The sequence below is a fragment of the Pollicipes pollicipes genome, unplaced genomic scaffold, assembly GCF_011947565.3.
Source record: "Pollicipes pollicipes isolate AB1234 unplaced genomic scaffold, Ppol_2.1 Scaffold_1600;HRSCAF=1878_pilon_pilon_pilon, whole genome shotgun sequence".
Classification (NCBI taxonomy): domain Eukaryota; kingdom Metazoa; phylum Arthropoda; class Thecostraca; order Pollicipedomorpha; family Pollicipedidae; genus Pollicipes; species Pollicipes pollicipes.
In genome coordinates this window covers 10,143,380-10,168,546 of record NW_023595962.1, presented here as the reverse complement: position 1 = coordinate 10,168,546, position 25,167 = coordinate 10,143,380, and the positions used below count along the sequence as shown (strand labels likewise).

The following is a 25,167-nucleotide window of genomic DNA, read 5'->3' as shown; positions in this document are numbered from 1 at the left end:
GAGATGAAGTCCTGCAACACCGACCGCGGGGCGCCGCCGACGCTGCTGAAGCCGCTGCTGAAGCCGCTGCTGCTCATCCTGCTGCTGCGAACGGCGGCGGCTGAGATCGAACACGGCAAGGCGGCCGCCGAGAGGGTTGTCAATGGCAACTACTGGTCACCGGTAGGTACCAGCAAGTGGCGCGTCGAGCTCACTCGCCTGGAACGCAATGCGTGCAACCCGTATCTGAGGGACCTGGAGCGGTACCCGGGGAGATTGTAGCCCCACCAAACGGAGCCACATGGAGATATGCATCGCTTTTGGGCCTCGGTTCCTGCATTGGCTGTAATAGATCAATGACAGCACAAAAGTCAATAAGTCGCGACAATCAGACAAATCTCTCTCTCTCTCTCTCTCTCTCTCTCTGCCTCTCTTCTCTATCTCTCTCTCTCTCTCTCTCTCTCTCTCTCTCTCTCCTCTCCTCTCTCTCTCTCATCTCGTCCACTCACTCCTCTCTCTCTCTCTCTCTCCTCTCATCTCTCTCTCCTCTCCTCCCTCTGCTCTAGTCTCTCGACTCTCTCTCTCTCGGTCTCTCTCTCTACGTCTACATCCTCTTCTCGCTCGTCATCCTCTCTCTCCTCTCTATCTCGTCTCTCATCTCGCTCCGCTCGCTCTCTCCTCTCCTCTCTCTCTCCTCCTCCTGTTAGTTTTCTTAAAACAACACATGCTGACATGCTGACACAAGCAACATCTGTGTAGCAAAAAAATTAAACGGTGATTTGTATCTCAAGAGTATCGCAAATCGGTGAGTCGATGATACCGCTCACACATACGTACTGCTAACGACAGAACTTCAACGACACTGACGGTTCAACGATGGTATTACTTCTAATGCATAAATTTACGCACGACAGAACTTCTAACGCAAAAACTCCTGCGTGCCATTACTCCTATGCGACATAATTTCGATCACAAAAGCTTCTGCGCGCCACTACTTCTAACGCAAGAGCACGCGCACACATAAAGATAAACGTGTCCATAAATCATGCATGTCTGCATGCGTGCCAAATTGCAAGGTCTGCGCACATGCAGTCGCCTGCAATTAATTGTTACGACAATGATTTAAAATTTTGGAAAGCTGATAAATGCCCAGCCATATGGCGTAAGTTGTGTTTGATTGTATCACATGAGCTGTTAAATCGGGAGGCATCATCCCAGTCAGGAGCAGGTAGAAAGGGCTCTGGGCTGTTAAAGCTCCCTTCGTGAATCGGGGACCCCTCAGGCGGCCCTTCAGGCCCAGGAGGCTCGAAGTGCCGACCGGGATTTGAGGTTTTTTTGGTTTTTCTCTGAAACATTTTGGGCTCCGGCTGTCGGTCGGAGATCCAAGAAGTGAAGAGGTGACCCCGATACTTCACAGGGTATCAGTGCTGGGCGGCTTCCTATATGCCGAAAAGGACCCGTACTAATACCAAGGATAGACCCAAAGTTTGGTCATCTCCATGGTGCGCTACTGCGTATCTATGTGCGGAAGCGCAAACCATTCAAACATGAAACAGGTCCAGTCAATTCCACATTTTTGTGCGAAAGTAATATCAGGACAACGGAGCTTCGACCATCTTTTTCACCTGACCAACCAAAACCCAGCCCTGAGCGTGAAACGGCTGGCGTGTTACCACAACGTAACCCTTCTTCACGAGATTTGGAGCACGGGGCACAGCTTCAGATCTTCAGAGCTTCAGAGCACGAGACAACCATCAGCACTGGCAAATATACTTGGCACAAACATCGCCACGACAGGAAGACGCAGCCGCCAGTCACACGACGTCGAGCTGTCTACGGCGCGTCAGAGCAGTGACAAATGGCGGCTATTTATCAGGCTCCGGCCGGCTACAACCTCCTGCCACATTGCGTGAGGGTGCTTGACCGCTCATGCTTTGCTGTCACAGTTAAGCCATAGTTTCTACATGCCATCGGGGCGTGCGCACACGTTTTTAATTGAGGTTAGATGTGTATGCCACTTGTTGAATGAATGAGCGTTTCTATACCCTAGAATGTTTCCAGACGTGACGTGGCATAGTCGTAGCCGAGCGTGTATTTAATCTGTTTATATAGTGCATGATGCATTGGAATGTGCTACAGCGTGAATACGTACCTGCATACACATCAGGCGTCGCTCAGGGGCCTATGATTGATTTATTAAGGGGCCCCTCTATCGGCCAAGGAGCCCCGGTAATGAGCAGGAGACTGAACAGGGGATCTGTTCCTTTGCCGGAGATCTGCGACACGGAACAGCAGATCCACGGCATTGAACAGGGGCTCCGTGTCCGGCCAGGACCCTCATCAGCCGAACAGGGGTAGAGCCATGACCCCTGGGTTCCAGTCGCAATGTCTCCTTTTGAGTTACTTGGAGAACCCCCGAGACAATGACGGGTCTTTTGGTCAGAGGCCCCGGCACTGGACAGTGGCCTCGGCCAGACAGGGTCCCATCTGTAGAATAGGGACGGCCAAGGTCCCATAATATCAGGCCAGATAACCTTATTCGGCGAAGCTCTGGATTCTTGAGGAATTGGAGGAATCCAGGGATTAGGCCGGGGTCCAGTACTGAACAGGGGAACACCAATGCTGAACAGGGGCTCTGATAACTGAACAAAAACAGAACCATGGTCCTCGAATGTCAATAATGGGGTCTGCACTTGTTCCACTCGGAGGACCCAAAGATAAAGGGGACCCCCTCTCTTGACCCAGGGGTTCCACAGTTACTCAACATGGTCTCGCGTACCATACCAGACAGAGGTTTCAGTTTCAGCCAGGTGTCGCATGAGCCGAATAAAGACGATATAAGGGCCCAACAATGTCGGTCATAGAGCTCCCTGTGCCCCTCAAATGGTCTTGAGGTAGGGGTGTAGTTTCCTCGTCAGATGGGTGGGACTCAGCTCCCTTCACCCCAACCACCACCAAACTTTGGTTACAGCCCCTCAGACCTGGAGAAGAAAGTGGGCCACATTCAGAGAGAACCCTGTTTGTTGGTGTAAGCTGGGGGTAGGTTGTGTCACTTTTAATTGTTCATCCCCTCCAACTCATTTTACGGAACTCGCTGCAGCCTTGAGGTAATGAGAAGGCCACGCTGTCGGACAGGGCCCCCGGCGCTAAACGAAACGGTCATATTGGGGAGCCGATTAGGGACTTGCAAGTCAGTGGGTCTTTTGGCAAAACTGGGACAGGTCCAGGGGCCCGGAATGTTAGTCAGAACACCGCAACACCTCTTGGAAACCCCTGAGACGATGAAGGAACTGACCTATTTGGTCAGCTCGTGGCTCTTACCTACTGGTAGATCTACCAGTCCCAGGCCTCTGGTATTGGTAGTGAGCAGAGAACCCGGGTATGGAAAAAGCGGCCCAAGCCTTGCAGAGATTTGACCTTGACCTCGAGGCCTTGAGAAAGCACTGTCAGGGAGAAAGCCTGAGGTTCGGACTTCGGAACTCACTCCCCGCGCCCCCAGTGGAAACCCATCTAGGTAATTCGTGGTTGAAGCTCTTGCGTAAGAAAGTAATGAAGGATGTCGTGTGGAAGTATTTGCATAAAAAGTTTTGTCACGCAGAAAATTATGCTTTCGATGCTCTTGCATTATAGATAATGTAGAGTAGCAGTTCTTGCGTTCGACGCTTTGTCGCTTGGAAGTAATGTCGCGTAAAAGTATTCACATTTAGAAGTCATATCATGGGAGGTTATTCGTTGGCAATACTTGCGTTGGAACTTTTGTAGTGCAACTATACAAATCACTCTGAGTCTCTTCACTAATCCCACCTTACAATCCTCCGCTGCCTTGTTAGAAGTCAGAAGAATGCGCCTCCAACGACGCACAGCATGTTTGTGCCTGCGCTCTCCAGAGTGTGCTAGCAGGCAAGATGACATCCTCTCGGCACAACCTGTCTCCTCCCATCAGCCTCACAAAAGGCTTTCGCGACTTTTCTACGGCTTGCCATTAAGCGCACTGAAAGCTTCGGTGGTTGGAGCTACTGGTGGAATTCTATCTATTCTTCAGCCCGACTCATTCGGCGAGTCTCAGAGATGGTGGAAATCAGTAGCACGACGCATTTTTCGCAGCGTGTCAGTGAATGCGTGATTGTGTCACCAGTGGACATCTGTGCCACGCCAGCCACGTTAACTTGAATGTCTAGTACACGTTTAAGCTCAAGAAATTATTTTGGAACCAAAGGCATTCTGTCACTTGAACTCCGTCAATGTTATTTATCTGGACCAGTTTTGCTATGCTTCGTAATTGGTTCGCTCAGGCTGAACTGTGAAATCGCATTAATACGGTAGAATGGAGACAAACTCCACCAGGCTGGATCGTACCCAATTGGATTCCGGGATGGTAGAAAAGGCAGATTGGCGGTTCGGACCGTGGACTTAGTTTATGCGGCCAGACCGAACCAGATTCTGAAAATTCAAGCTGTCAAAAGCCCGGTTGAGATTAGCATATCACATCACGATTCAGTTTCTTATACGAATGGCTATTTGCTATCAAAAAGATCGTTAAGTTAAACAATCTTCAATCAATTCATGCGTGCGGCAACCGTCAATGTATCCTCCGCTTTAAAAATAACTTGATCTAGGCGATCCAGTGAGTGAGCCCATGACGCGTAGCAGCATGGGGAGGGCTGCTGCAGCTGGACATGTCAATCAAACCCAGTTTAGGAACAGATGTCCTGCCATCGGTTAAAAACGGAGGCCTCCACTGCGCCCATGTCAAAACGCCCCCGCGCCGCGCCGGCACGTGCTGGTCTCTCCATCCCCCGTGACGCACGCGGCGCCGCGCTGGCGTCCGCGGAGTGCACAAAATAGCCGCCGGGTCGAGCTGGCCGACTGGCAGAGCGAGGGTCGCGCCGGACCGAGCTGGCCGGCCGGTAGACGGCCGCGCGCGCCGTCACCCCCGGCGCAGGGTCCCGGGACACGTGACGCAGGCCGGCAGCCGTTGTGACGTCACGTGACCGGGGCTTGGCGCGCGCGCCGCCGCGGCGGCGGGAGGGACGGGTGGGGGGGGGGGGGGGACGTGCGTTCCAGCGGGACCAGCCGGGAGTCGCATATCCTGTATGCAGCCGGGCTGCAGAGACGACCGAAAATAGCTCGACGTGGCTCTGGAAGCGTTTGGTCTGAGATTGCAAGCATTTTTTCGGTAGTGCGACGCCTGAATGAGCAATACCCGCGTGACACGAACGGCAACGTGATGGCCGTGAACTCTTGACATATCCTGCCGATCTCCATATCCGCTCAGATCATAGGGAAAACGTGATCTACAACAAGATCACCAGCGGCCTGATCAAACCAACGTCAATCGCTGCACGCTGATCGACAAACGTCTATATTGAGCATGGTGATTAGTGTTTTTCAGGTACCTTGTCAACAAAAGTCATTTCGCGCTCATATCCACAACCAGCCGAGCGGCTAAGATACGGGAGCTTATTACGCAGCGGGTAATGGACCGGAGATGACCAGCTCCCTGGAGGTGTGCGCACAGGGTTGTCAGTTTCCAGATTTGGCTGGGGGCTGAATCGATAAAGTTGATCCAGCCTACCACCATAGCCTGATTTTTATCCGGATTTCGGCTGAAATTTGCGTCCCCGATGACGCAATCATTTTTCTAAAAAATATTTCGTGGCGTTACGAAATTGTCTTGCTGCGAAGGGACGGCTTCCAACTTCAAGGTGATGTGAAGTCACAGTGTCGTGAATAGCTTAGAATGGTACATATAAATCAATGAAAAACATCTTAATAATCCGAGCCCTTTTGGCAACCCTGCCCCGACATTAGGAAGAAGGCATTCGGCGTCTAAACTTTCAATGTCTGAAATGCTGCTTCGCTGAGGGTGGGGGACTTGGCGACGATGAACTATTTCAAGGCGCTATTCGGCGTTTGAGGCGTTGCTGTGTACTGCACCCTTGAAATTTGAACTATCTCTCCATGACCGAGGACGCGATAGCACGATGACAGACAAACCTCAAAGGGTCCAGTCCATACCGGTCATCTGGCCTCCATAATCACTTGGTCTATATTGCACTGCACCCTACCGCGGCACATGACCTGACCTTAGGTCGGATACTGGCGTATTCATAACCAGTCAGCGCAACAACAGGCTTCGCAGTAGTTGCCGTTCAAATGTAAGCACATACTCGGGCAGGGATCAAACTGCCCCCTGAAAGGGGTTTCCAAACGATTTCCGAGCGGTTCGGTGTAGCCGCGCCTGACGTTGCGTAGCTGTAGAGCATTGGACAGCGGATCTTTTTATGCAGGAAAGTAGATGTTATAGACCTAAAATCAGACCTTGCTAGCTCGCAAACCTATGGCAGGTCAAAGCCAGGCCGTGACGTCAGCGAAAGGCATTTCTAGGGAATCGATCAATGTGATGCAACGGCAGAGTGCTAACCGAAGCCATACGTATGTGAGATAGGTTTTTAGATACTAAACCAATTGAACTCACAATTACAACCAATTTCATTGGCCTAGGGTGAGGTATGAGGCTGAGAACGAGGTCGAATCTAATCTGTTTTTTTACTCGAAAGCTTGGTTTTATGAAGTAAATTCTGGTACTCATTTCGGATCGGTTAATGACAGAACAAAACAGGCATATTCCAAGATCTTTTTAAAGGTTGGTGTAGGTCACTGACCTAGAATGACATAAGTCAGGATTTTGTTTTTAAGAACATACCGCCTAGCGTAATCGCTAATGCTTATTCCAATGGCAAAATAGGAGCAATCTCGCAGGTAATTGGTCACCTTGACCTAATAACGGTCAAATAAGGTCAATCACCTCATCAGACCTCTGCTTAGAACGGGTATCTAGCCTCACAGTGGTTGCACAAGGAGGTGTGGGAGCAACTGAGGCACCAATATAGAGCTTGACCTTGTTTGACCTTATCAGACCCCAAGGTCATTACCCAGGAACCTCAAATCTAGGCAAAGGTGAGTTCACGTATACGTCAATCTGTTCTGTGAATTTGGTGTTTCTGGCTTTCTTAGTTGTTTTTTTAGAGCTCGGGGGGGGGTAAATTGACCCCCACCGAGCGAGGGGCAATCAGACGGCTACAGGGCGCGCGATAAATCGAGCGGACCTGCTGAGAACGCGACGCCGGCCTTGGCGTCGCGTTTAGCAAACCTCACCGTTGCAGGGCCTCCAAGTGCACAGCTGCACGGACAGGTAATGCGTTAACGCAACTGCCTCGCTCCCAGCTTAACTTCAGACAATGATCCTCACACTAAGCAATACACTGTCATGTCCTCGCATTCAATAATTCCCATATCACTGCTCCAGACGATCTGGCTGTGCTGTTAATGTCAAGATCAGCAATTAACCGTTACTGGGTCCGTGACAGCGGCACCTGCTACAAAAGCATTTGCACGCGAGTCATAATTCACCGCGAACAAATCATTTCCCGGCCAATTTGATAGTGGTTTTTAAATCAAGTTGTGAAAAAAGGTAATGACTCCTATTCCACAAGAGAAATACACAAATCGTTGAAAGAAGGCGTACTTCCATGGAAAGTGGCTTTAGTGCATACAATGCTACAAGCACTACACCCACTTCGAGCAGGACTCAGCCAACATCACCATAACTCTGTGCTCCAGTTTGTCCCGACGCAGCGACTGTTACGACCACCGGCGTCACGACCTTGCAAGCCGCGTAGCCGTAATGGTTACAGTGGAATAACCAGGCGCCGCGAGGAATTTCAGCTTTGGGTTCTCGATCCAAGCTTCCTGCCCGCTGTTCATTGTGTAGCTAGATCATTCATATATGAACTCTTTCACCGCCTTTCATTCACATTTGGACTCTTCCACTGCCATTGCTTCGCTACAACAGCGTGACGCGTCGCTCTGCAGTACTCACAAAAATCGAATCTGACACCATCACCATCCTCACCAGTCGGCTTACTGACCCCTCTCTTACAACACAGTGCACGGCTGCCCAACCTACAGGTCTTCACAGTGTTTCGTTCCCACAGCTTCACCGGCCCCGCGCCCGCGCGCGCCGTTAGGCATGCCCTATCACACGCCACACCGGTGCCGCCCCCATCGGATGGGCCCCTCGCGTGAGTTATCTCCGCCATCATGGCTCGAGAGCGGCGGCTGCGCGCGAGTCGGGTGTGATGCCGAGCGCGTGCGGGTATGCCGATGACTACAATCAGCGCGCTGGGTACTGGGTCACAGCTCATTGCGGGGTCACGCAGCGTCGGAGAAGATGTCAGGACTTGCTATGAAGGTGGAGCATCGTGGATATGTTTGAAAGCTTATTTGCACAGCTTGATCGTCGATCGACTGATCAGGCGATCTCGGCAGCTGAGTGGCGTGACGTGTTTCAGCCATCACAAACCAGCGTTACGAATGTGACCAGCCAGCGTGCGAGAGGGCAAAACAAATACTCTCGCCTTTCTGAAAGGATAGGTCTAAAACATCCCTGTGCTGAACGTTTGAAGCAGAAGTGCAAGTGTATCATGCACACATTGATTATGTATGTATTATGATTTCAGCGTGTACGTCTTCTGCAAGTTAGCCAACTCGGTTATCACATTACACTTATGATCGGTTTATCGGTTCATCACATATTTGGCGTTAATAAAAATAAACGCATTTCGCCTTGAAACCATGCTGCAACTGTTCGGTCATTTTAATCGTTCACCCAACCGACGATTTAGCCCTACATAACAATGCATCTTCAGAACAAAAGAACATTGTAAGCGGCTGACATGAGGCTGCATACAGAAATAGTATCATTATATATGGCTATGATGCAAATTACCCGGGCAACGCACTGAGAAACGCGGATGATATAGAGGCTGCCTCTTCGAAAATGTGCCTGCGCTGTTTAAAGAAACGCAGAAGTCCATGTATTTTGCCACAACTGCGCCAGATTTGAAACAGTTCAGCGGCCATGCTCCTGAGCTAGAGACTGCATAATACACCCACGTGTTTTGACAATCTTTCTGAAATCACAACCCATGAGATGAGTCCATCATTATATGGGCCAAATTGGAATTAAAACATATCCATTAAATGGAAATACATGTTGTTTTCATACTAACCTTTGCAAGGCTTAAAGGGCTTTTTTAAAAAGTTCTCGGTTCCGAAATTCTCTTGTAAATAAGCAGTCCGGGGCAAGCCTGTGTACTGGCGGCGACGGATGTCTAAGACCATCCGCCAAGGACATCAGCGACGCCCGAGCGCCGCGTCTCTGATTCCCCGGCGACCCTGACCTCCCTGATCTGACCTCGCCTCTACCGCAGGCGTGCCCGGCCGAGTTCCACAAGGCATGGTCGGCACAGAACGTGGCCAGCGTCTGCTTCTACGTGAGCTCGGTCAAGCTGGACTGGCACGCCGCCCGCACTGCCTGTCACAACCTGGCCGCCTACCGGTCCCGCTGTCACGGCGATCTGGCCAGCGTGCTCAACACCGGCGAGAGCGACTTCGTCCGCTCGCTGATGAGTGAGTACCACCGCTGGCACGTGCCCGGGTATACGCCCGTGGCCGGGTAAGTAGCTGTACTTGGGTACATACCTGTATCCGGGTATTTGCACCCGTGCCTGGGGACATGCACATTCCCGGATACCTACCCATAGCTGGGTGCACAACCATATCCGGGTTTCTACACCCGCACCCGAATGCATACCCGCACCTGAGTCCACAGTCGCACGCGGTTAATTGCAATAGGGCGCACAACGGACGCGGCCGTACGGCCTTTCGCGGTGCGCCAGCGGTCACCAACGATATAGTGCCCCAGCGACGATAGCTTCGGCCGGTATCGAAGCTCGGACATGCCCTCCTCGGGTCCAGGACCCTATCAGCTGAGCTCTAATAGCCTTGCGTGCCTTGGTCCGACGTCTTTGTTAGGGAATTGCCAGAATATAACACCACGGCCTCCGAGTTTTGTAAAGCACGTTTTCAGCTGGACCGACGAAGAGTGGTCTATTCTTCCTTGTCACTGCTTTCGGATGTTTATGCCGGTCAAAAGCTAATATTAGTCCAAAACCATCACAGTGAGAAATGAAACAATATTTCGTTGCTTCTCCTAAATTTTACAAGCCACTTCTCTCCCATGGGTGGATTTAATATTCCGTGAACGACCAGCGCCTTCTATTTCGTTCCTCCTAAGATTAAATGAATTAATTTTGGTGAAGATATTGCCGTTTAGCTGTGTTGAAAACTCAATCAGCACCTGTTGCGTAATTACCTTGCAACTCGTTTGACGATACCTTTACGGGAAACTTCGCTGGAAAAGATGGAACCCAAAATAAGCTGAGTTGAAACGGTCCACTCGCAATCCGTGCCATCTTGACGTTCTCAACTCATCCCCGCGTTCCATTTTCACCATTCCATTTCCATTTTCCATTTCACCATTTCACATGCATTCAGATCACCCTAACCGTTTGCACCTGTCAGAAGGCGAATTAAACAACAGCTGACTGATGGCACCATGCTTGCGTGACAGTGACTGACTCCGACCCCGGCTGACCTGACCTGACTGCTTCCAGGTCAGCTGCAGGTCAACGACCATGCCTGGATAGGCTACAACGATCTATCGTGGGAGAACTCGTTCCGCTGGACCGATGGTCGCCAGGGATACTGGACGAACTTTTACCCGGGCGAACCCAACAATGGCGGCGCATACGGCAGCGAGCACTGCGTGGAGGTAATGTTTCGTCGGGTCAACAACAGATGCCGCCCTTGTAAAGCTGCTGAATGTAGCGTAGTGTGCCGTTACATAGGTGAGTAGTGCTTTATTTTCCTGGGGGACAGCACGCCCCCGTCAAGCCTAGGGTGGTGACCACACTGGTCAAAAGGTCACTAACAACACAAGATACCGCAACAATCTTCTTTATTTTGAGAGATGTGGCCTCTAGTTCCAATCAAAGCCGTAAGGGGCCGCCTTTGCGTTATAAGTTCTGCTCTGAACAAGGCTGCTAAGGAGTGAGGGCTGATCACAAAGCTTTTCCAGAGGCTGATAACACGGGGGGGGGGGCTGCCTCGGAACACGATATTCATATCGGATGGACGCGAGGCGAAACATCCACTCCACTCCCACTTCTCTTCACTCTCACTGCTAACCACTCAAAACAGCCGAATTCGCTCCCGGTTCATCACTTCCCTCTTTTGGCTTTCACCAAGAACAGACCTCCAGGTGTGACCTGCGACCGAGCGGGGAGTAGCCGACTCAAGTCCCGCAGTGGGGGGCAGACGCCACGTCTCGAGACATGCGGGGCAGCTACGTCCCGGGGTCTGCATCGTACGGGGCCTGCCTATTTTGCTGGTTTGCCTCAAGTCTCTGCGGCATGGGTCGACTAGAAACAAGACACTACTGCCTTGGCGCTACAAGTGCCAAGGCAGTAGGCACTACAAATGCCAAGGACACCAAACAAGGTACTACTGCCTTGGCGCTACAAGTGCCAAGGACAGCAGGCACTATAAATGCCAAGGCACCAAACAAGGCACTACTGCCTTGGCGCTATAAGTGCCAGGGCAGTAGGCACTACAAATGCCAAGGCACCAAACAAGGCACTACTGGAACAGGTCACCTCATATTAGTACCGATCTCTGCTGGCGCTAATAAGCATAGATCATGGTTACCTCATATTTATACCAACCTCTGCTTGCGCTGATGGGCATGGATCACGGTTGCCCCATATTAATACCGATATCTGCTGGCGCTAATCGACATGGATCACGGTTACCTCATATTAATACCGGTCTCTGCTTGCGCTGATGGGCATGGATCACGGTTACCTCATAAGCGATGGGGCAGCTCGCCGCCAGCGTAATGACGTCACGCCCACGTGCGCCTGCAGGTAATTTTACCTGTCAGCTGCCAGGGTTATTGGAAGCGCGAGGAAAGTGTCGAGAAGCCCAAGTTTCCAGAGTGCTTAATTGACACGCGTCAGGGTGGCTCGTTGAATACCCTTTGCTCGGGTGGGAGGTCAATTTGACCCCTGATATCCCAAAAACTAAGAGAGCTAGAGACAGTAAATTCATAGGGTTGGTTGATCTGTATGTGAACTTAATTTCGTTTTAATTTGAGGTTCGTAGATCATGAACTTGAACATGAACGATGCCATAAGCTTTACCTTCGCTGAAAGTCACGGCCTAACTTTGACCTACCACACATCAGCCACCTTACTAGGGTACATTAAAGTTTTTATACCAAATATCCGCTGTTCAATTGCCTACAGTTATGCAGCATTTGACACGTGACGCTACACGTTAATCCTTCACACACGTAAATTTTTCCGCAAAAACCTTCGAGTGGTCAAATTGACCCCCCGCAAGGGTGCGTGTTAGTGTATGCCTCGTCCGAGGCGCGGCATATTCTGCGCAGATTTACAAGTGAACGACTGGTCATGATATCCTAATCCTAAATTGTCCATCAAGAAAGTGTCCATACGTTGTCGTACACATTCGACGGCCGTTTCTTGCATCGTCATATTATATTTTTGAACTTTGGAGAAGCGGCTGGCTCTAACCAGCTGAGCTATCCGTTACGATAGCTCACATGGCTTAAGCCTTCCGATCCACCTACCCGTGGTTGAAACGTCTCGAGTCGCCTTAGACACTAGCTATTCGCCCTTGACCGGAATGGCCAGCGACCGGTGGCAACGGTCGCGTTAGATGGCAGGTGACGGCAGAGGGTAGGACAGACCGTCCCGAGTGTCGCATTGCTTAAGCATTCGCCCCCACATTCTGCCGTCGACCGGAATTTTACGATCGGATGTTGGGGTCAGGGGTCACGCATCAAGCACTGCCTAGCGCGTGCTGTGGTCCCAGAAAAGTGTCCATTTAAAAATTCGGACTGAGCCTTAAATTGTGATGGCTATGCCCCCATTCTTCCCATTCAAGCGTCCATAGAATGTCCACTTTCCTGGCATATTCTGAGGCGAGAGTAGAATTAGTGTATCCATCGAGCAATCAGTAAACGCTCTGGTTCATCATTTCATCGGAGGGAGCACGGTGTAGAAGCGAGGCTACAAAGCCATGCGATTCGGTCGGGAAATTAACCACGCTGGACGGACCGTGACAGCTTGGTAAGGCATGCGCATATGCCAGTTGAAATAACTTGCATATTGTTCCAGCCCCACCATTCATTCTAATCTGACACGCGTCTCTAAACCGGTTTCCATATGCAAACATCATGTCCAAAAGCGTGCTTCAACAAGCAAGGGCTTATACAAACAAGAGCGCGCCAGTCTACCGCTCGGTTCCGCATCTTTGGACGCTGTATCCAGGACGGCCAGCGGGCGCCAGTCTCCGACGACGCCTCGGGCCACTGAACTGGCTGACCTCCGACCTCGCACGTGCTGCCGTCGATCATCCCGCCGCCCGTGCCGGCTTAACAGCGGTGACGTCACTAATGGCGAGCTGGCTTTGCGGTAGGGGAGCAGATTTCGCGACCGAAGCTCCGTTTTAGCGCTTAATGCTAAAATTAATACACACCGCGGGCGCATTTGGCTGTTAGTGCTCCCACGGAGTGGGCACGCAATTTTACCCAGAAATGGTGCAGCAAACCTGCCAGATATTTCACCTGCAAATCATTTCGCAGCGGTCGCAATAACAAGCTGCGTTTAAGTGCTGGCATTCCAGAGCACACACTGTGAGCGCACTTGGCTGTTCATTTCTCTCACGGGGTGGGCACGCAGTATTACCCAGAAATGGTTCATCAAGCATGCCGAATATTTCACTCGCAAGTCACTTACGGAGTCGCTACAAAAACCACGAAATAACGATCGGTACGTACGGAGCTGAAATGGCAAATACCGCCGCAGTTTCCGCAAGCGTTGCGATGGTTATCGTCACGTGTTTCCGTTCGTATTTCGACCCCTGTGACATCTTTCAGTCAGCCGCACCGAGGTTAATGTATTGCAGCTGCAAGATTTACACCACGGCTTTTGGGTCCGCGTATGACCGTTTGGAGCAAGGCAATTTCATACCTTTAAGTGAGTCACAAATCACCTCCCATTTTCAACGTGTAGTAACCATGAGTTACGGCTGGTTTTGAGGAAATGCTGGCAAGATCACATATTTCACGACTGCTAAAACGCCAAAAAGCATTGCGTGCGGCCAAAGCGTGGACAGCCGTCGATCGAAAGCCAGCCTTCCGTCTTGCTGTAGTTTACGTATTCAGATAAGTAGCGTCCGCGTCTAATGAAATCCCCATTCGGCGTCCCCCCCCCCCCCCCCTGCCATGCCATGAATTATGGGCACAGCCTACAGCGCGCCCGCCACTCAGCCTTTACCATGCTTAGAATCAGCCGATTGACGTCGTAAGCGACCAATGAGAAACGCGCTGACGCTTGGCGCCCTGTTCTATTTCAGCTGATGAACGCGCTGAACGGCCAATGGAACGACCGCGACTGCAGTCACCAGAAGTATTACGTCTGCAAGGCATACTGCGTCTAGCCGCTCGGCGGCCTCCGCTTCGGCGAGTGAGACGGAGGCGGCTGCGAAGCACGACACGCGTCTGGGCTGGAGCCGACGGATTCCTTGTCACGAGACGGAGGCGGCTGCGAAGCACGCCCCGCGTTTGGGCTGGGACCGACGGATTCCTTGTCACGGGACGGAGGCGGCTGCGAAGCATGCCCCGCGAGCGGACTGGATCCGACAGATCCAGCATCCCAACAAGCCTGGCAAGGGCGTAGAATGAGTCGCATTCAAATGATAGATAGGAAGCAACAGTCGGAATAAAACACTTTGCAAAGGAGTTTCACAAGCATAATTCACCCATATGCATAGACCTCAGGGTGAAGTAGCACGCGTAGTTCGATGAACTATGTATAAGTAATTAACTGTGCGCCGTGCGACTAAAACTGGCCGATGATTGCGTGCGAAGCTTTTGAAAAATATCATTAACATGTTTAACTGCCAGTTTTGTTGCCTCCGCTGCGGGTCCGACAGGTTGTCATGGCAACCTATGCGCTCCGCGAGCTATGACCAAGCGCAGATGTCTCGCGATCACAGAGCGGCGGAACAAACCCTGAGCGTGACCAAGCGCAGATGTCTCGCGATCACGAGGCCGCATTCAAGGCGCTCAGTCCGCCAGGCTGCGGCTGCAAGTAGTTCTTTGAATAGTTCATAAGAACTCCACGGGTTCGCAACCTAAGGAAACAGCTGAGAGATAGCAGTTCAAGTGTAAGTTGTGATACTGACACAGAACAGTCATGGCTATTTCGTCGGCTGGTGTCGCATACGGTGTTGCGACGTTGCAGCTCATTGCAGCTAGTGTGACGCCGGTCCACTGAAGACTAATGTGACGCCGGTCCACTACAGATTAATGTGACGCCGGTCCACTGTAGACTAATGTGACGCCGGTCCACTGTAGACTAATGTGACGCCGGTCCACTGTAGACTATTGTGACGCCAGTTCACTATAGACTAATGCGACGCCGGTCCACTACAGACTTATGTGACGCCGGTCCACTACAGACTAATGTGGCGCCGGTACACTGTAGACTAATGTGACACCGGTCCACTACAGACTATTGTGACGCCGGTCCACTGTAGACCAATGTGGCGCCGGTCCACTGTAGACCAATGTGACGCCGGTCCACTACAGACTATTGTGACACCGGTCCACTGTAGACCAATGTGACGCCGGTCCACTGTAGACTAATGTGACGCCGGTCCACTGTAGACTAATGTGACGCCGGTCCACTGTAGACCAATGTAACGCCGGTCCACTGTAGACTAATGTGACGCCGGTCCACTGTAGACTGATGTGACGCCGGTTTCCTATACAAGGAATCGCCGCTTTGTTTGCACCGTAACAAATCGCCATTATGACCAAACGCCAACTCAACAACACACTCATGCATTTCAAAACAGTGCTCACAATAAATGAGCAGCACTGATGCTGGCATCAGAGATAACCTCGAACACTGCGGCTTTTTTATGATGTGACGCTGGCTGCGGAGCATCGCGTCTGCCCCATGAGTCCGAGCCTTCTCGGGGCTGCACGCTGTCGGTTTTATTCATTATGAACGCTGCCTGCAGTTACGGCCGGTCTCTTGATGGGAGTACGGGGTATATGATAGCGCTCCATATGTAGAAGCAGCATTAAATAAAGTCCGCTGTATGAACACTGGGCGTTATTTGGGATATCTATGAATACATCTGCGAAACAAAGCCGGTATAACCATTGCATGCCGCCTTCACTGACTAGTGGCACGAATACATTGCACACATCAGAGAAAAAAGCGATCGCTTCCAAGACTGCGCGTTCGTCTAAAGTGACCCTATGGAGCCAGCCGACCCAAAACGAGGCAGCTCACTTTGGTTCCAGTCCTCGATACGAACAGCTTGCCTTGTGTGCACTGACAACGCCACACCTATGGTTCGAACCGGAATTCGATGCTTCCCAAGTGTACGGGCCACGTACTTGCGTATCCGTAAGTCTGCCGGAATCCGATGCTTACCATTTCCCACGTGCCTTGCAATCGGTGGTAATCCACCGCCCACGGTGACGCTTCCCAAAGCCGCAGCGCGTCTGTAACGGCGAGCTGTGCGAGCTGTGACCTGCCGCGGCCCTGCCGCGGCGAGCTGTGACCAGCAGGGCCCGGCCCGAGCCCGCGCCCGCCGGGTCGGCGCACCCCACCTGACGAACCGCCAGCACGGCCGGCCGTCGTTGCCGCCTCCCGGCCGGCGGGGGCGAGGCCCGGCGAGGCCCGGCGAGGCCCCTGGCCCGGCGTCAGAGCCGATCATAACGTCGGCGGGCGGACAGCGGCGACGACAGCGGCGGCCGCCTGCCGCTGCCCGGCCATGATAAGCGCCGGCTGCGCGGACCTGATCGCGGGCCAATCGCACCCACCCCGGCAGTGGCCCGGGTCACTCACGGACACGGGCGCGCCCAGGCAGGCAGATAGGGGACGGGAGAGCTGGAGGCGGAGGCGACCCAGAGAGACAGATAGGGGAACGGAATGGCGGGGAGGCGGGGCGTATCCAGGGAGGCAGATACGGGGAGAAAGACGGCGGGGAGGCGGGGGCGCGCCCAGGGGGCAGATAGGGGAGACGGAAGGGGAAGCAGGGGCGCACCTAGGGAGACAGTACCCCACTTGTCTCACTGGTCGTCGCTCCACCAGCGTGGGAAGTCGCGATTCCTAACAATTAACAATGAAATAGGGGCGTGTGCAGGGTTCACAGCATAGGACATCCCCCGGGAAACATCATACCAATACAAAATCCGTTTGCTATGCGCTTGCGTGATACAGCGCAGTCTATCTGTCTGTCTGGCCAGCTGGTTCAGCAATGCCCCATCATTGATATACGAGCTCGCAATCGATTTAATCATCTGCCAGCTTCTGGAAACACCTACTTATCGGCCGAAAGTTTCGTTGTCCCGAGGCAATCGTCGTGAGAGACCTGGACGCTAAATGTCATGAGGCGTAGCACGCGTCGTCAGATCCCGATATTTTTTAGAACATTTGACCACAAAAAAATACCAAACGCCGTCACTCCAAAAGAGTATCCTGTCACTGAACGTTCTGTAGAAAAACCTTGAATTCTAAAGCCAGTGACGCCGGGGGTCCTAAAACCACGAGCATGGCGTCCTCCTGCTGTCAGAGTCCCGGAGTCCTCAGCCAGCATCACAGAGTCCTCAGCCAGCGCCACGAGCTCTCAGCCAGCGTCTCGTAGTCCTCAGCCGGTGTTCCAGAGTCATCAACCAGCGACACGAAGTCCTCAGTCAGCGTCACAGAGTCCTCAGCCAGCGTCCCGAAGTCCTCAGTCGGCGTCTCGGAGTTCTCAGCCAGCGTCTGGAGTCCTCAGCCAGCGTCTCGGAGTCATTGCCCTCACAGAAACGACTCCCTGCGTGCGTCATCCGCGGGGGGCGAGGTGCTGGGCTCCGGCAGGCACTAGGTGGCCCAGTTCAGCCGGTAGTGTCCCGTGACCAAATTCGTCCCGCTGGGTGCCAGGGAGGTCAATATTAATCCACGCAGTCAGACCTCTGGCTCCTCTGTCTCCACCTCCATCGTGCTTCCATTGCCACTAATGCGTTGCCCTTTGACCCCGAATCCTCCCATCGTGACCTGACCGCCCGGCTGACCTTGCCCGAGGCGCACATAGGGGCTGGGTGACCGTCATTTGGCTCGATGCTGAATGGTCGATCCCCAGCGAGCGAAGGAACGACAACCAGCAGACATAAATGCACGTGTGCAATAGCATGAACAAGCTTCGGTCTCCTCGACATCAAAATTGCTGGCCGTTAACACGCTGAGTCCGGCAGTGTCACGTTCAGGGCCTGCCGACCCGCACCGTCACGTGACATGATTGCGCCCGTGGATGCGGGCTCGGACGGCGGGCAGATAGTAGCCGTTCATTGCCGACGTTAACAGTAAATAGCCCCGTTTAAGTGGACAATAAAGAGTAAGCCTTTATTATATGGCGGCCTTGAAGCTTGGTCAGATTGCTGAAGACTTAGAAAATAGTCGGAAGTGCTTTAAAAGATAGCGATATGGTATCATTATAATCCAAAATTGATACTGTCATGACCAAAAACGCGTCGATCGTGGGTCTGCTGGTACCTTTGGTTATATTTGAACCAATTACATTGCACCTAGGTGCGTGAAGGATACAATCGCTCGGCTAGAACCTGTGCTAGCCAAGCTGTCATATTTCAGGTAAGGTAATAATTTTTGTGAAAGCGTCACTTAGCTGCCAAAGTGGAGATTTGTAATGTTTCAGGTTTTCTCCATGTTAATGAATCATCGACTCACTAACGAGATTTGACCATTTTTAGAAAATTTTCTGGCCGTCGCTGCGGCCTATCTGGTAACATCCAAAATCCCTTGTAAACGTTTCTTCCAAAAGCGTGGACACCTGCTTGGTCATCGTGAATTAAACCGCACCGTTTGTGGTGGGTTTGATATGGCCACCATCGGCAGAACATGAAATGCAATAAAACGCAGAGCGTTGGCGTACCGCGGCTCAGGGTACCCTCCCGGGCTTTCATTTCGACCAGTTAACAAATTACAGTTCGAGTAGTGTCAAACTGCCAACCGGATATGCAGCAACATCTGCATAATCTATTTTACACAAAATGCTGATAAATCGCAAGCTTACGAAGGCACATGACGCTCAGGGTCCTTGATCTGATATTATGGAATGAGCAGGCTCCTATTGTTTGTGGTAGGGTACACTGAGAACCTTGCGATCCCTGACGCCAAATAAAAAACACCGCCAATGGCTCGTCTTAGGCGAAGAGATGTCACAGGGCCGGCCGAAAGCCGGCAAGACAACGCCTTCAGAATTCCCTCATGTAAGACATGGACTCGTCCAAACGATCATGACGTCAGTGGTTGAGTCGCACAGCCAATAAATGAGCTCTCAGAGCTTCCTAATACTGGGAAAAAATAATGACGGAAAAGCCGCTCTGGGACGATGCTAACAAGGGCATTTGGAATGCGGCGTGGCAAGTGTGCTCCTCGCGTTCCACGGAAGCACCAAGACGCTCCAGCACGCAAGACGCAGAACACAAAGCTCGCGCTGACGGGTGCGCATGCGCAGTTTGCACCGCTTCCGTTTCCATGTGGTATTGTCACCAACGCACAATGTGAACGCCAACAGCGCCGGCTGTAATAACCAGTCTTTAAACAACGTATGCAAACATGCAAAGCAACAGGTGGTGGTAGCTGATTATGCACCACAGTCGCGCTGCGCAGAATAGACTTTTTGCATTAGGTATACCCACGGCGATACATGATAACGCACGGCCACATTTCAAGACAGAGAATGGGCCACTCATTCCGTATAGGCATACCAATACCGGAAGTCTGCGCAATGAGAACTTCCCGGGGTTTGCTGGCGGTCGCTGTGCCGAATTTGAGCTTACACATGCAGCAAACGTCAGACGGCTTCTTTCAAAATCTGAGCTTAACTTCCTTCAGGATGTAGAAATTGAGCGCATTTATTCGCACACAGAAAATCAAACGTTTGTGGGTTGGCCTGTCCGTTAATCACGACACCTGGCAGAATGCGTGCCACTTTCAGCAAAGTCGTGAAAAGAAACATTACTCAGAGAAGGATCATCAGCGATAATTATCAATCACTTGACGTAGAAGACAATCTAGGCTTTGGTGATCTAAGCTACATTGGCTGGAAGATATTCCTTGAACGAAACAGATGTGGCAATGTAAGCCGCGTTGTTTGCGCAATGTTTCTTCCAGAGGTAAACAAAAAGCGTATGTCGAGTAAGTGACGTCAGGGTTACATTTCAACCTCGAAATACAGAAATGGCCAACTGCGGTGGGGCAGCGCACCGCCTTAAGCGTTTATTTACGCATCTAGCGTCCCAATGGGCTGCATCATCAAATCACTATCGCTTCCATTTGGAGCGAAAACGGACAGTGGTTGAGAACCCACGCACCAGAGGGCCTCAAACTCGCCGTGGCGTACCGTTTTCTTGGCGTTGTGCTGCGTGTGGACGCGTGAGGTGCCGCCGATGTTGGGAACCCCTGACACCCAGAGCCGCCAGACGATCAGCACGTACGTCACGCCCATGATGGCAATCGGAGCGAAGAACAGCGCCAGCGTCACCTGCCGCCGCACAGTGACACGCTCAGGGTCAAACGGTGGCCAAAACAGTCCGCCGCACGGTGACACATCTGGGTCAAACGGTGGTCAAAACAGTTCGCTGCACAGTGACACGCTCAGGGTCAAACGGTGGCCAAAACAGTCCGCCGCACAGTGACACGCTCGGCGTCAAACAGCGGCCAAAACAGTCCGCACGCTGCGTGCGCGAGCGGGCGCGTGCGCAGGATTTTCCTTGAGGGTTACCTAGAGGGTGGCCTCGAAGGCGCCCCCGATGAGAGCTCTTATACGTGGGCAGCTAGGGATCAGGAGCGGCACACCCACCTAATGCACGGCTATTCCTCTCTCGGGCTCTCTCGGGTTACGTTCAGGTGTGTTGTGGTGAGAAATGCAAAATAGGTCGTATTTCGAGCATTTTTAGTTGTTTTTATGACTGGGCCAATCATTACATATGGGCCCCTGTGTGTCAGCCGCTCGGATATGCTGCAGAGGAGAGCGCTTGTGTGTCAGCCGCTCGGATATGCTGCAGAGGGGAGCGTTCGTTCGGATATGGTGTAGAGGAGAGCGCTTGTGTCAGCCGCTCGGATATGCTGCAGAGGGGAGCGTTTGTGTGTCAGCCGCTCGGATATGCTGCAGAAAAGAGGCCTCACATAGAAAATAGTTGACGATAGTCGAATGACTCGCCTGGGAAGCCGATGGTGGGAATCGCAGTGAATTACTTGTGACAATAACATGCAGGGTTCGCAACCACAACGTAAGTAGCATTGAACGACCGCGAACACAGAGGAGTACCGCCCATCCGTTCCCAAAGCATGTTACCGCGATCCTCCATCCATCAGCATACGTTAGGTCGCAACAGTACGTTAATCAGAGAGCAGTGGCGTGTGAATGGGGTCCGGACAGCACCATGTTTTCGCTCTCGATAATCGAAGTACGGAGACTAGAATCTATTCGCATGCGAAAATTACGCGAGCATTGCTGGAGCGTATTCCCGCTTCATCACAATTCACGTGTCAAGGACGCCATAAAAACGATTGTTCCACCCATGGCCTGGTCGTTTCTAAGCATGGTAAAAAAACATCGCAGCACGCGGTCTACATACTCGGGTCATTACAAAAACATGGTCTACACACCCGCATCATTACCAAACATCACAACCAAGGCCTCGGGGGACATCTATTGGGAGGTGGTGTAGGCGCGGGCTGCCTGATGGCGATCTTACCATGGTGTAGTAGGCGTGCTTGTGCTTGTGTGTGCGCACACACTGTCCGGCAAGAGGATCAAAGACCCAGGCCACTGGCCAGGTATCCTGGCACGACACCTCCAGCATGTCCTTCCACTGGAAACGGCGTGACGTCAGCGGTAGGGAAGGCGGACCACGAGCCTCGGCACGCAGCCTCCGCCGGCGTGGTGCAGTCAAAACACAACACAGCTGGGAGCGGCGTGACGTCATCGATAGTGAAGATGGAACATACGACTCGGCAGGCGGCCTTCGCCGGCGTGATGCGGTCAAAACACAACACAGCTGGGAACGGCGTGACGTCATCGATAGTGAAGATGGAACATATTAATCGGCAAGCAGCCTTCGCCGGCGTTAATGCGGTCAGAACACCCAGCTGGAAAGAGTGATCAGCTGCGTCATTATCTGACACACTTCTCTAAAATTCATGGGCTTGTTTGCGGTGGGAAGATGGAGACGCTCATCCAATGCCTAACATTACCGCGGCTATTAATCACAAGCACTGTGCCACCTAGTAGGGTGATTCACCGCAATCCATTCCGAATTTAGCCTTAGATCTACCGTGGTGGCAGGGAAAATTGGACGATAAAAAGTTCACTCGCCCGAATTATCTGCCCGTGTCACCATCCTTACGATATCATACAAAACAGGTTGGCATAACCCTCGGATAAATACAAGATGCTTAAATATGTCAACGAAGTTCCATTCGAATTCGAGTTTTATTTTTTCGTTGAGTGACGGGCGTTTGTTACTCAGCTGCAGCCACTGCAGGTCAAAGTGTTTTGCGTACAACTATGAATCAAATGAGGGAAAGGCTCATTCGTAGTCAATATTACAACCTGGTGGTAAACCATAATTATGAATGTAAACACAGCCGGACGCCAAGCGCAACAATCAACAGTTTCCTACCAAGCTCTCGCCTGTCGCCAAGTACATCAAACTGCGCCCCCTCCCCGCCACCCCAAACCAGCCTCTCCGACGGAACACGTCAGCGACGAGGCATTGACAGAGCACGGCGACCGTGGGTTATATGGTACGACAGATCACAACCGTCACATGTCGACCAACCAAAACACACCATCAGCGGGAAACGGCGACAAAGAACACAACACAGCGCGAACCAAGGTTTTGTAGCCCTGTGCTTGCTCTTCGCAGGAGTCTTACAGCAGGCCGGCTGCGTGGGTATGAGTAAGCTTCACTGAACTCACGAGGCTAGCACATCTTGTGCAAGATCACGCACAATTTCACTCCATGCACAAACCCTTACTACATTTGGCGGCGTGAACACAAAATCCCGTTCGAAATCCCAGTGAAGCTGTGAGCACCGTTCACAAATCTCACTCATCTTTACAATTAGATCCAGGTCAATTTTTGTCAGGTGGGAGCGGATAAATCGCTCGCAATTAAATGAGTTCAAGTGGCATACCCAACACGCTAAGCCAGCTTACACAAAGCCTTGCTGCCGAGACCCAGCCAGCACAGTCGTCGCAAGACCTGGAGTACGTCCCTGCAGAGAAGCAGGGACAGCGCGCCTCTGTAGGGCAGTATAATCACTGGCCTGGACCAGAACGGTGCCTCTGCACACCAAAGCGGCGATGTGACCATCGGCCTGGACCTGGACCAAGTCCCTACCGAGCCGCCGTCATCATTGCCATGTCCCTGCAGCGTAATCATTGCCATGTCCCTGCAGCGTAACCATTGCCACGGCCCTGCAGCGTATCCTGTACAATATCCCTGTAGAGCATCCGCGTTGGCGTGCCCACTGACCTGGACCTCAATCAGGTCTCTGTAGACGACCATGCCACTGACCTGGACCTAGATCAGGTCTCTGTAGACGAGCACGTCCAATGACCTGGACCGCGATCAGGTCTCTGTAGACGAGCATGTCCACTGACCTGGACCTCGATATGGTCCCTGTAGACGAGCGTGTCCACCGACCTGGACCGCGATCAGGTCTCTGTAGACGAGCATGCCCACTGACCTGGACCTCGATATGGTCTCTGTAGACGAGCATGTCCACTGACCTAGACCTCCATCAGATCTCTGTAGACGAGCATGTCCACTGACCTGGACCTCGATATGGTCTGTGCAGACGAACATGTCCACTGACCTGGACCTCGATCAGGTCCTTGTAGACCAGCATCTCCACTGACCTGGACCTCGATCAGATCCATGTAGACGAGCATGCCACTGACCTGGACCTCGATCAGGTCTCCGTAGACGAGCATGTCCACTGACCTGAACCTCGATAAGGTCCCTGTAGACGAGCATGTCCACTGACCTGGACCTCGATCAGGTCCTTGTAAACGAGCATGCCCACTGACCTGGACATCGATCAGGCCTCTGAAGACGAGCATGCCAACTGACCTGGACCTCGATCAGGTCTCTGTAGACGAGCACGTCCAATGACCTGGGCCGCGATCAGGTCTCTGCAGATGAGCATGTCTACTGACCTGGACCTCGATCAGGTCCCCGTAGACGAGCATATTCACTGAATTGGACCTCGATCAGGTCCCTGTAGACGACTGACCTGGACCTCGATCAGGTCCCTGTAGACGACTCACCTGGACCTCGATCAGATCCCTGTAGACGAGCAGGGGCAGCGCCACGCCGGCCGAGACGGCCCAGATGAGCAGGATCACCGAGGAGGAGCGCTGAAGCCCCCGGAAGCGCAGCGAGCGCAGCGGAAACATGACGGCCGCGAACCGGTCACACGCGATCGCCGTCAGCGTCAGCACCGACGCCGTAGTGACGTCCTGCAACTCAAATCACACATACTCTCTCTCCGTCACAAGCGTCATCAGCCACCTACGCCTGTCAGTGACGTCACTTGCAAACTTCACAACTCTATGCTCCTGTCAGCTTCAGCACCTGACAGCCGTCTTGTACGTCACTTCAACGCACAAAACGTCGCCGTCAGCGTCTGCTCCGACTCCGTCATTGACTCCATGTTACGGCATACGCGATCGCCGTCCAGCGGTCAACAGCAGCAACCGACGCCCGTCAGTGACGTCACTGCAACGTCACACACGATCGCCGTCAGCGTCAGCGCCGACGCCGTGAGTGACGCCACTGTGACGGCATACGCGACAATGTCATAAACGCAAGTAACGTCAGCGTGAGCACCGACACTGTCAGTGACGTCACTGTAGCGGCGTACGTGATAACATCATAATCGAGTGACGTCACTGCAACGTCGCGCGCGATCTCCGTCATCGTCTCCACCGACGCTATCAGCGACGTCCCTGCAACGGCACCCAGATATGAAGCAGCGCGAGAGCCAGAGGTCACTGCAAGGACCCTACGACAAAGCAGCATTTGTTGCACAAGAACAACACATTCGCCGCATTCGATAGGTATCGGTACAGGAGATGACAAAAAACTGGAACAACATG

At 52.4% G+C, this 25,167-nt stretch overlaps 2 protein-coding genes across 2 annotated transcripts in view; one reads left to right on the top strand and one right to left on the bottom strand.

Annotated features, from left to right (window-relative positions):
* LOC119091907 (perlucin) lies at nucleotides 1-16,090 on the top strand. The gene is made up of 4 exons (XM_037214835.1): nucleotides 1-162; nucleotides 9,255-9,453; nucleotides 10,500-10,657; nucleotides 14,329-16,090. The coding sequence occupies exons 1-4, from the start codon at nucleotides 4-6 to the stop codon at nucleotides 14,410-14,412; spliced, it is 600 nt and encodes a 199-aa protein (XP_037070730.1). The 5' UTR covers nucleotides 1-3; the 3' UTR covers nucleotides 14,413-16,090.
* A 3,736-nt stretch (nucleotides 16,091-19,826) lies between these two features.
* LOC119093668 (QRFP-like peptide receptor) overlaps nucleotides 19,827-25,167 on the bottom strand; it is a 38,252-nt gene continuing 32,911 nt past the window's right edge. Inside the window, exons 3-6 of the mRNA XM_037216661.1 lie at nucleotides 24,908-24,918; nucleotides 24,337-24,519; nucleotides 21,755-21,871; nucleotides 19,827-20,538 (exon numbers count right to left, since the gene is read on the bottom strand). Of these exons, the coding sequence (XP_037072556.1) occupies nucleotides 20,278-20,538; nucleotides 21,755-21,871; nucleotides 24,337-24,519; nucleotides 24,908-24,918 (572 nt within the window). The 3' untranslated portion in view covers nucleotides 19,827-20,277. The remainder of the gene's footprint in view (nucleotides 20,539-21,754; nucleotides 21,872-24,336; nucleotides 24,520-24,907; nucleotides 24,919-25,167) is intronic.